Source organism: Temnothorax curvispinosus, unplaced genomic scaffold, assembly GCF_003070985.1.
Source record: "Temnothorax curvispinosus isolate PA1 unplaced genomic scaffold, ASM307098v1 QBEX01006981.1, whole genome shotgun sequence".
Classification (NCBI taxonomy): Eukaryota; Metazoa; Arthropoda; class Insecta; order Hymenoptera; family Formicidae; genus Temnothorax; species Temnothorax curvispinosus.
The window spans coordinates 146,223-158,399 of NW_020216761.1; the positions used below are offsets into that span (position 1 = coordinate 146,223).

The 12,177-nt window shown below is 35.0% G+C and overlaps 2 protein-coding genes across 3 annotated transcripts; one reads left to right on the forward strand and one right to left on the reverse strand.

Moving 5' to 3' along the window:
* Nucleotides 1-1,213: 1,213 nt before the first annotated feature.
* LOC112456590 (actin-related protein 2/3 complex subunit 5-like) lies at nucleotides 1,214-2,654 on the forward strand. Of its 2 annotated transcripts, XM_025019242.1 has the most exons (3): nucleotides 1,224-1,491; nucleotides 1,579-1,651; nucleotides 2,233-2,654. In XM_025019242.1, the coding sequence occupies exons 1-3, from the start codon at nucleotides 1,331-1,333 to the stop codon at nucleotides 2,470-2,472; spliced, it is 474 nt and encodes a 157-aa protein (XP_024875010.1). In that variant the 5' UTR covers nucleotides 1,224-1,330; the 3' UTR covers nucleotides 2,473-2,654. The 2 variants fall into 2 exon arrangements, with proteins under 2 accessions (XP_024875009.1, XP_024875010.1); XM_025019241.1 differs by having other exon boundaries at nucleotides 1,214-1,651.
* A 424-nt stretch (nucleotides 2,655-3,078) lies between these two features.
* On the reverse strand, nucleotides 3,079-4,759 carry LOC112456589 (programmed cell death protein 10-like). The gene is made up of 5 exons (XM_025019240.1): nucleotides 4,488-4,759; nucleotides 4,051-4,228; nucleotides 3,787-3,919; nucleotides 3,541-3,705; nucleotides 3,079-3,422 (listed from the first exon to the last, which is right to left on the reverse strand). The coding sequence occupies exons 1-5, from the start codon at nucleotides 4,557-4,559 to the stop codon at nucleotides 3,338-3,340; spliced, it is 633 nt and encodes a 210-aa protein (XP_024875008.1). The 5' UTR covers nucleotides 4,560-4,759; the 3' UTR covers nucleotides 3,079-3,337.
* Between the last annotated feature and the right edge of the window lie 7,418 nt (nucleotides 4,760-12,177).

Below are 12,177 nucleotides of genomic sequence, written 5' to 3' on the forward strand. Positions count from 1 at the left end.
CCTATATAAAAGATCTCAAAAGTTGATCTTTCTTCATTTTTTGTTTATTTCTTTAATTCTGCTTCAATTAGTTAAAGAGTCACTTCAGTCATCAATGGATTAGGTCTACAGAGGATACCACTTAAAAAAAAAACGCGTTAACAATAGTATCTCAGGGGTGACGTGGAAAGCTATTGTAAATAACACATATGTTTACGCTCCTGAGCCTCGAGCGACTCGTTGGCTGTGCGCGGGACGACGAGGTAAGGGGAAGGCGTTAGGCGGAGCCAGCTGAAAATCGGCCGAAAAGTGCATTTTTTGCCGAGCTCGATTCTATAAGACTTATAGAATAATATTCGAAATATTCTTGAAGATTTTTCATAGAACGTTCATAGAAATGTTTAGTGCTATCTGGGTAAGACATATCATTGGTGTTCGGACGTAAAATGGATGCAACAATGGTATATGGAAATCTAATGCCCATTTCTACCAGTGCTGGTTAATTTTAATTCGGTTTAACTTACTTTTTATTTTTTTCTAACATATATACATATGCCCATTTTCACCAGTGCAGATTTAACTTTAATCTCGGTTTAACTTATTTTCTTTTTCTAACTTTTGAAACTAAAAAAGATAAAAAATAATCTTGGTGGAAAAATTTTTATTTTCTCAGAAATTTTGTAAGAATTGAGACTTTTGTGAAAAATTCTGATAAAATATATATTTCTTAGATATTTTCAGAAATAATTGGATGAGAATTTTCAGAATATTTCAGTATCCGTATACATGACAATTTAAAATCTGATAAATCGCACTTATTTTTTCATATTTATTCAAATTTCTACGAAGATATGTTGGCTGGAAAAATCTGAAATATTTTATTCTCATTTTGTTTGAGTTTTTCTGAAAAACATTCCGATTTGTATAAAAAATCTGAAAAATTTTGAACATCCTGAGAAAGTCTAAAAATTTGTATATATGTATAATGTACATTCTGAGACATTTTTTTCACGAGGGAAAGTTAAACCAAGACCGATATTCATAGTCAGATCTTATATTTAAGACCGTCTTAAGTACAATCTTAAGATGTTATGAACCAATCACAGAGCCGTATTAGCATCTTAAGACATTATAAGATCCGACTTATGAATACCGGCCCAAGATACCAAGATTACTTGCGTTGATAGAAACGGACAATAAAAAGTCTCATGCGGACGAGTCGATCGGCGCCAAAATGGCGCGGCGCGATGCGCGCGACCCGCTTCCGAACGTACTGTGGGCGAGACTCTATCGCTGTTCGATAAGCCGGGCGTGAACTGAACGCGCAGGAAACGTCAAACACGCAGCCGAGATGTCGAGGAACGACGGCAAGAAGGACACCTCGGCGTCCGCGTTCCGCAAGATCGACGTGGACCAGTACAGCGACAACAATTTCAAAGAGGAGGACGCGGACGGCGGTGTAGGTGCGCTCACCGGCCCGGACGAGAACGAGATCTTGACACTTCTTAGCCAATATCCTTTTGCAAAACTCTTGCTTTTCGTAGATCCTTTGCTTTTCAGTGATTTCGTCGTGCAATTTTCCTTAACACCATTTATCACGGGTAAGAACGCGGAGGCGTTAATATCGGTATTAAAGTCCGCACCGTTGGAGTGTAAGAACCAGCAAGTGAAGGTAACCTCAAAATGCATGATGGTGATTCACCTTTTGTCCTCGCTATCGCGAAGCGATTTCCTAAATGCGGAGTGACGTTATGGATCTGACGATTGTATGAATTAATTGTAGAAAGTAGTCGTTATTCTAAAGCAAGTGGGATTTAGGTTTTTGGATTAAGAATTTATCATTTCATCGAGGTCCATAATCAATGGAGCATGTATCTCATTAATGAAAATTACTTCGCGATTTGCCAGTCTTTTATGTTTATCTTATGGGTTATATATTGTTCTAGGAATATTCTTGTAAATTCGAATATAGATGTCAGAGTTTTTTACGTATGATTCATGGAAAAAGACTTTGCGCGCAGTTTGACTAGTCTAGTATGCTCCTAACGTCATTTTGCATAATAGATCTGTTCTTTTTAACTGAATTTCTTGCGTGGTTTACCTTTCCTCTTTTTCTTTTCACGTTGGAGGGAAGAAGAGAAAAGATGAACTGTGCAAAAGTTCAGCTAAACAGAACAGACCTAGGGTCGCGTGTATTTTACTAAATATAAATTTCCATATGCGCAAATATATAAAATGTCTTTCTATTCGCAGGACAGTGCTAGAAATTTAACACAGAAGGTGCTCCTAAGTATAAAGTCGAATCAAATGGACGATTGCTTAGCACAATTAGATCGTGACTTAGTGGATGTTCTAATGAAGTATATTTACCGAGGTTTCGAAATCCCGACAGAAGGTAGCAGTAGTCACTTGTTACTTTGGCATGAAAAGGTATTTAACGTAAGCGGTGTCGGCTGCATCGTCCGTGTATTCTCTGACAGCAAACGGGCTTGAAATTTTGTAAATTTCACAGTAACACGTTCATTATAATAATTACCATTAATTCTTACTGTTATTCATCGTCATTGTTAATGCGATGAGGATGTAGATAGGCAAGCCATTCGCAATTTTCCGTATGGGAAATACAACAAATTTGTGTACATTTGTTATCAATAAAGTAATTTTTATTTCTTGTACATTTGGAGGAGTAATTTTCCCTCGTCATATCTTTCACCTTTATTTCATTCCAAAGAGTATAAATAGATGGTTTATAGAAATTGTTTAAATGAAGAGCATCCCCGATAAAGTAAAATGCATTTTTTACTTTAAGCCTGAATACTATTATAAGTAATAATTAAGCCTGAATAATATAAAATTTCAATGTTACCTTCCAGATTGTATGTTTTACTAATATCTTATACTCTTTAGAGTTCTGAGAAGATAAAAGAAGATATATATATGTATATATATGTATATATACACACCACAGATTATTCTCATATAACAACAATAAGATTGTTTTCATATTTGAACATTTGTATATACTATTATTGACTATTATAATAAGAATTGACGATTAATATAACGTTTGAGTTGGCACAAAATAAAAGTATAAATATATAATTTGTGGAATAATATACCCCAACATCTTTATTATTTTATATATCTATATATATCTATAACAAAAACTATAGTGCAACCGATTAACGGCAACATAATAATGTTAAATCCTCTATACCGGATATTTAGGTTCTATCATTGCTCGTATAATAGAATATATGTGTGATTAGGATGTTATACAGATTGTAATAATATTTATGGTTTATCTGACTCTCGTGATATTATCACATACAACACTGGAAATTCATTGTAAAATTATTTACTCACATTTGTCCTTTACTGTGAGCATAATCATATTTGTTTGATGTATCAGGTACAATGCGCTCACAAATACTGCGTTTGCTCTGCAACAAGTATATATTTCATTATATTGTGACAAATATAATATATGTATTTTTAATTTCTAGTTGTGCGTTATTGGTTTCGTTTGCGATTGGATATTCTGATAATTTATGTACTTACTGTCCTTCCTTGAAGTACTCCTTTAATGTATTGCTGAACCTTTTACTATATTTCACAAATTCTCTCTTGCGTTGATCTAAGGCTTGTTTACCAGTTGAACCGGGTATAAATGCAGTAACTTCGTTCACAGCGTCTAATAGTTTCTTTATTGCACTTGCAATTTCTCTGAAAAAAAAAGTAGACAGTTGATCGAGATGTGGAGCACCCTCTGTATATATAAGATTGTAGATATGAATTTTTACAAACTTGATTGTCTCTAGAAAAGTCTTTCTGTCTGTGATCTCATCGGGAATTCTGCTTAGTATTCTTTTCAAGGAAGTCGATTTACGATTCAGTTCTTGAAATGCGTCTTCTGAACGTGCCGAACGATACTCCACAACTGCGAGCAAAGACAAAATGTGTATTGGCTTATCTTAAATCTTATAGTAAACAAAGTCAAATGCACAGTAGACTGTTACGATGGTTGGCTTTAATATCAAACGCAAGATAATTTCTACAAAGATATCTTACCGTCGTAATCAGAAGCAGCGCCTTGCAATCGTAAGACACTCTCGTTCATATCAAGATTCAGCTCTGCCCTGCGTATTATGCCCATAATCAAGTCGTACGTAATCCCAGGATGCGAACTCTCTGCTTTTGAGAGAGCCGCGCGTAGGGTCTGCGCTGCCATGACATTTTGCCTCTCCAACTGCAAAAATTTAACTATTTATATCTATGGCTATCCGACATTTTTGACAAAAGGCCCTTCATTGAAAGATGCAAAGCCCAATGTATTGACAACGTGTAACTCGTTGTATAATAACTCAAATAACTTTCTTTCACGTCCATCCATTGTTCTATATTTAAAAGATGACTATTCACTATCAATAAGAGACGTGAAACGGATGGAAATATTATTTATGAAAACGACACGATTGGGTGTCCTGAAGGATGTATTCAGACGATACCTTGGTTAATATTGGCCTTAATATGACGGGAAGAACCAGTGATGTAACCGGGGTCTCATCGCCCATTGTCATCCTTCACCGTGTGTGTTGTCGTTCGAGACGCCGAGAATGAAAACTATTTCGGTCGCGGGTCGAGACGAGGCGCAAAGTCGAGGCTGCTTCGCGGGACGGTCGTGGCTGGTCGTTGCGAAAAGGTTGTTTACGCGCGACTGGCACGAACACGGCGAACCAGCATTAACTCTTCCTCTATGACAGCTGTCACAATAGGCGCTAGACACGCGGAAACGAGGTTACCCGGCGCTGCCAACATTACGCCATTATGCGGACGAGTCGAAAGTTGTCGCGAAAGGCCTCGCGCCTCGCGCCGTCATTGGTCACCGCGGCAAATAGGCCTGCTCCTCAGTCCTCACAGCTCAACTTTTTATACCACTCGTTCTTCTTCTTTCTCTTTTCTAATGTCTAAACGGCCGGTGTGTAACCGTTTCGTTTTAACCGCGACTTGGATTATTGACTGATCGGCGATTAATTCAACCGTCAGAATTGCTCAAAGTAATATTTCTAACTATATAATTTCTTTTTCTACGTTTAAGCGACAAAAGATTATTAATTTTATTCATATTAACAAAAATGGTACACAGGTATATCGTTTGATAAGTTAATCGAAGTTTATTATAATTCATCGAAGTCACTTTTAATGCGAAAAATCTAGTACGGTATATGATGATCGCGAGGAACAAATCTATTAACCCTTCGCCCGTAAACTATAATTTGACTGGCATCGTCCGTAATCTGGGTCATAAATGTCCTGTCGTTATTTTGACCTAGTAAATAGTGTTCAAAAAATCTGAAAAAATTCTGTAATACTTGTATACTATCCTATTTTATAATCCCAAAGTTTATTTAGCGATTCATTATAAGATAAATTGTTTATAAATAATTCTTTATGCAAAAAATTGATAAAAATCCATTTTTATTAAAAAAATCATATCTCATTGAGTTTTAAATCAAAATAAAAAATTCCAACGAGGTTTTATAGTTAAATATGTGTACTTTCAAGAAAAAAATTCTGTATATGGGTCATTTTTAAAAAGTATAATTATTCTGAGGATTGAAAATGGCCTTTTTCGGGTTAAGGAGAAATAAGACTTTTAACGTAATTTTTACATTTTATTAAAAAATCATATAAAATCGTCTTTCTCGTAAATAATATCTGATATTTGTCGCTTGATCATCCATTGTACCCTGAAAGTACATGTAATTTCTTTTTACACGTGTTTTCATCCACTCAAATTTTGAGGTTATAGGTATATATAATATACACAATCATAAAAAAATATCACTTATATAAGTTAAAAATAACTGTAGTAATATGAAAATGACGTTAAATTAATTTTACTTACTTGCACGAAAGTCTGGCACTGTCCGTAAACTGGGTCAATAGTGGCACTGGACGCACTTTGACTCGCTGCTGGTCAAGCACACATTGGCGAATTCCAACGAAACTTTGGGCATGAGTTCTCCCCACTACCTACTTTTTTTACGAAGGACGGCAAGCCCCCCCCCCCTTTTCATTTCGGCGGTATTCTATCTTGAATTTCGGCTTGTGCCATTTATGACCCAGTTTACGGGCGAAGGGTTAATAGATTTGTTTTTCTCAACCCGTGAATGCCGCGAACGCTCGTCTCATTTCTCTCTCTCTCTCTGTCTTTCTTATTTCTCCTCGAAATGCGAAACTTCACGCTTGTGCCATATATTTTAAGCAGGGAAAAAATGCACGCGAGAGATGCAGGTTATGATCCAAATGTTATTTCCGTATTGGTGAAATCTGTGACAGGTACTCGCGTTCCCGTGCGAAAGGTCACTTGCACTCGTTCTGAATTAATCACGTTGGCGAGATCGCCGAGATCCTTTCGCGTCTGAGGCCGCGGAATATATAAATTTAGAAAGAGACTTTAGTTGATTAGCCGCACCGCTAATTATTTCAATGATGATCATTCTGATGCTTTTCTCTCTTTCTAGCTCTCTCTCTCTGTCTCTGGTATATCGGTGTTTTTCACACGATTTCTCTCTCGGACAATTGGCAACGAAATTCGTAATACGAATATAACTGCTGACGGAGAAAGAGAAGTTAACTCTTTCCGGCAGTTCTATTTTCCGAGTCTCAACAAAGGAAATGGATATATATGCAATGGTTTGTTATACTATAAAACCGTGAACTAGTATCACAATCGCGTAATTCAGTAATTCCAAAAATTCTGTAATCAGGCAAAGGTCGAATAGATTTTAAATGGAGATAAAAGAAATCAAAACTACTTTATAATATCATGTTTAACTTCGTATTTAATCGTGTTTCGATATTTGGCGATCATGAGGGATAGACGTAATAAATCGATGATTTAATTGCAGTTATAACCAAAATTGCCTTACAATCGCAGTAAAGCAACGATTGTATTATTTTTGGTTGGCATGTACCGCGGATGTTTCTCTTTGACGTTAATTCATACATTTATTCCTCTACGTCGCTTATACATATACGCAATACGTAAAAATAATCTCGACATTATATTTGTTGTTCAAAATGCGAAAAGTATAAACGGTTTGCGTATACATCTTCATCTCTCCTCTTTCCCTTCCTCTTGTGTCCCGATTACGCCCGGCTCTCTGATGCCATCTTCTTGCTAAAACAAACAGAAATTTATTTTAGAAAAATAGCGTTTTTAACTGGGCCGACCGTGCTCGCGACGGTTGCTCCTGGCGAGTGAAGTTGGCCGCGCGATTTACGAAATATTTTCTCCGCCATATAGCGTCTACCTCTGTGGGACGTCACGGGCAATCGGGCATCGAGCGGATCGTATATAGCCTCGTTCGCTACGCTTCTTTGCCGTAATTCTTTTGTTGCTATGTAATAAAGTACGCGCTGCGTCGCTAACGGAGGGTGTGTTGTACAAAGTGTCGCGCGATCATAAACGATAGTTTTTTCGCGCGTGACTGTCGTGAGCGAGTGCGCCGATGATGGAGATACGACAAAACGGAGGAGAATTGAGAAGAGGAGGAGGGAGCCTTGGGAGGCATTGGGCGACGGCGGAGCAACCGTGGGGTGAGTAATTGTTATTCGTTTACTATTTTGCTGTCCCGTGGCGGATTCCGCTATTTTCTCAAGCGCGACTCTCCAGATAGCACTAAACATTTCTATGAACGTTCTATGAAAAATCTTCAAGAATATTTCGAATACTTTATAAGTCGATCTTATATATTTACAGTATATCTTTATAATATATTCAAATGGCACTACTTCAAATGTTTTTTTAATATAAGTAGAATAATCTATCGAATATTCTATATAATATTGTATACATATTTATAGAATATTCTATAAGCATTTTAATAAAATGTTTTATAAATGTGCATAGCATATTTCACAGAATGTTTTATATAGATTATTCTATATATTTATATAGCACATAAAATAAATAGGGGTAAACAGTACAGTTGCTGGCCACTCTACAATGATTGGCCACATCTTAAAAAATTAAGGATTATAAAAGAAATACTATTAAAATATTTTTTATTATAAATACAAAATATTTAATACACTTTTAAACATTTTAATAGTATTTCTTTATAATCTTTAATTTTTTAAGATATGGTCAATCATTGTAGAATGGCCAACAACTGTATTGATTACCCCTATTTTATGACCATATCAGTTTTTATTTTCCAAAACAGCTAAATTAATTTCACCTTTTTTACAAGAAAAACAAAAAATTAGTTAGAAAATAATACAACATGAGAATGTTAGTGTTAATTTCATCTATTACTTAACTGATATTATCGGTTTCTTAATTTTAACACATATACATTATCAATTTCTATTGTATTTTATCTAATTTTCGTCTTCCTTATAAAAAAGATGAATTTAACTGCTTTTGAAAATGGACAACTCCATGTTTTTTTAGAACAACTGTGATTATTGGAATATGTAGATATATTAAAGAACTGGTTTATATATGTAATTAATAAATACACAAATTTAACTAATTTAGTTTATTTATTTTTTATTTTAATTTTTTTGCATTTAGGCATTCTTATTTACAATACTATTTATAATTTATATACAAAATACTATTTTAATGCAATATAAGGCTAGTGCCATATAATTTGAAATCGAAAAAAGAAATTCAAGTAAGTTAAATTTAAAGTAAAACAGAAAGTATTTTTTCAAACTGCAGAAGAATAATTATAGGATTTTCCCTGGCAATTACATGTGTACATAACAATGAAAGAATAAGAAATGAAACTAGTAAGAAAGTTTTTGATTTGTACTTGCTCTATATAATATATATGCTTCGTATCTCAATCTCTGTGTACTCTGCGCAGGAAATATCACAAAATATAATTATCTGCATATACAGATATTAATAAGGCTTCCTTATTTAACGCTGCAATATAAAGACTTCCGACAAAGAGAATTTAGCATAAGAATAAGAATAAGAATAAGAAAAGAAATATAAGTTGTTTATAAGATGTTGGTTTAAAGCGGAGAGGTTATCTGGTATAACACCATCAGAAACCTCGGCGACGTCAGGAATATTAAGGAAGGGCGGACAAACAGAATTTGCACTTGGTGGTGACAATAACTTATTTTTGACGAACACGTGTGTTCGAGATAAGCGATATGTATTTCGACGACACTCTTTTTAAAAACTGACTGCTCGACTATAAACGCGAGAAAGTAACCCAACTAAAGTCCAGTAATACACTAAAAATACCTTTGAGGCATATAGACATCGACTTTTGCGACTTTCTTCAAGCATATATAACTTTAAATTTTCTAAAGAGTTTTATCCTAATGAACTGTTAAGGATGTGAAAAATATTACCAAAAATATATAAAAAAATATTCTTAAACCTTATTTAATGTTTTATAGAACAGAATTAATAAAGGAAAAAAGATAATTATCTTTGATTAAGGGCCGATATCATAGTCTCCGATTAACGTGATTCTCCCTCCGACTAAACTCACTCTTCGTCTCTTTCTAGGGGGACAGTTTAGAAAGAGATGCAGAGTGAGTTTAATCGGAGGATTACGTTAATCGGAGACTGTGATATCGGCCCAAAAATGTTTTATTATGCACGTACCAGCACGGCAAAAAGGCACGGCGAAGCATGACGACGAACGACAAAGAGTGGCGCTCACTACGAATATGGCAACCTAACTTAAAATGTGCAATAAATAAACTCAACGAACATTCTAAAAATGTTCTTCTTTATTATAAATATACGACTTTTTATTGTAACATTTTACGTATATTCATATATAATAATATTCTATTCGAATATTCCAAAATTAAGAACATTCACACTTTGTAAGAATATTCATAGAATATTGTGTGCTATCTGGGTTATTGGCCCATTGATTATTATACATTGTTCGAGGTTTATCGTCATTTATCGAACTTCGACGCAATTTCGTAATTTCAGAGTTCGATCTCCTACATACGCGAGAAAAGATATTACACGTTGCGAACGTCGCGTCCTTCTTATTCGCAATATTACTTACATCGTAATATTATTTTAATTAATTATGCGAACGAATTAATGCGGAAATATGCGGTGGCTTGCGGTACGTGGCCGCGATTGTTTCTTGCATTAGCGTTTAGAAGTCAGATATATATCTGTTAAAATAACATTTTAAAAATTTAACGAGCGCGATAATTATTTATTTCAAATATTGATTATCTTGGATTTTGATTTAATGTAAAAAAATTTATATGTTACAGATCAACGCAGGGTTACAACTTCGCGCTGTTGCACATCGGCCGGTGAGTTATTTTTTTATTTCATTATCGAGGCAATGGTCGAGGCAATCGATTTGTAAAAATTATATTACAAGTGTAAATAAAATATATGTATGAAAAATGAGATATTATAAAAGAATCACAAACAAGTATTTTTTTCTAATCAATTATTAGACGTTATACGACATTATATCAAAATTTTTATTTAAAATGATAATTAATGTAGCGGTAAAGTGTTTTGTATTCTGTATTACTTAATCTCATATCTGAATATATTATTTATTCCTACAGAAAAAATTAAAACATTGAACATTAAGAATATAAAAATATATTACAAATGAATTAATATATTGTAATATATTATGATCTATTGCCTTGAAATGTGTGGATAGGCTCGGAAATGGATAAATTGGACCCTAGAAAATATTTTTGTAATTTATAATCCTCTACCACCACCGACTTTTCATTTATTTATATTTTACACATGGTTACGCGCGCTCAGCGACAGTGATACCTAAATATAGGGCCACAGCCTTATTCAGGTATCACTTGCCCATGCATCGATGCAATCGCGTGAGTTTTGTCGCAACTTCGTCGAAATTCGCGGCACGAGAACGTCTATAGCGGAGTCTCTCGAGACGAGTTGTCGCGAGAGCGTAGAAAACTGGAGAGTCGAAAGTTCAGTGCGAAAAACTGTGTTTTACGCGTTTCGGGATATTTGCGTTGCGACGATTTCGAACGAGGAAGGAGAGAGGTTCTCGTGGACACCGGACGCAGAATCCACGACGGAAGACCGAGGATCCGGTAGCCCCTATCGAATATCGTGCACGACTGGATGCCGGAAATCCTGTTCGCTTGCAGCAAGCGAGGGAAGGTATAGGTGCTAAATATTAATGGCCAATATTTTTCATTCTTGGAAGAAGGATTGCGCTGTAAATAAAATGCAGCAATACAATGCATCTCTCATAATAAATTTTTGCAATATTCGATAAACAAAAGTGCAATTTTAAGGCTAAATAAAATTGTTTTGCATATGCAACATGATAATAATTTCGACGTGATGCTAATTTCTAAATATATGTTTACACATACCGGTAAAAGAATTTTTTGGTCACGAAATCATAGTTAGGGTTTCCGGAAAATTAATTAATTATTTAATTAAAAATGCGTAAGGAATTAGATTTTCAATAATATTGAAGAAGAATTTCCTTTTTTACCGCATGATGATAGACTTAAGTAACGCAATCGCCTTTTACGTGAGGAAAGAAATTTTATTGGTAACGTAGGGACGTCCAAAAATATATAAACAGCGTGTATAAAAGTATAAAAAATAAATATCAACAGCGCACGCGCGCGCTGTCATTTCGTGAGTCTTATGGATAACGACGAGTCGGGGTCGCGACGCACTCTCGAACACGCGATCGGGAATGCCTCGTGAGCGCAGTCAAGAGTATATAGCTACGATAGTAACAGTAAGAATAATTTTAACAGTAGCGACAGGGAAAACAGGCGAATCGTTCACTTTGAAAAAGATAACACACGCTGAGACCGCTTTTATGATCTATTTATATCATCTATTCAGCTGTTGTTACGTGAATCACAGTATTTATAAACTTCTTGCTTTTCTGACGTTACAACCTTCCGACGTTATTAAAAAAACGCGAAATGTAGAAAAGGTTATTTCCTGCTTGGATTTTATTATCGTAGATCGCAAATAGAGATTGTACATTATTGCGAGATATTACTTCGATTTTTGGGACAGGACGCAGCATCCCCTCTTCAAAAGTGGTCGGGTTCAATCGCTAATAGTATAATCCGTGATTGTTATTTCGATAATTATAATTGACGCTGCATTAAAGTTATATTGATTTGCTATTAATTAAATGATTACAT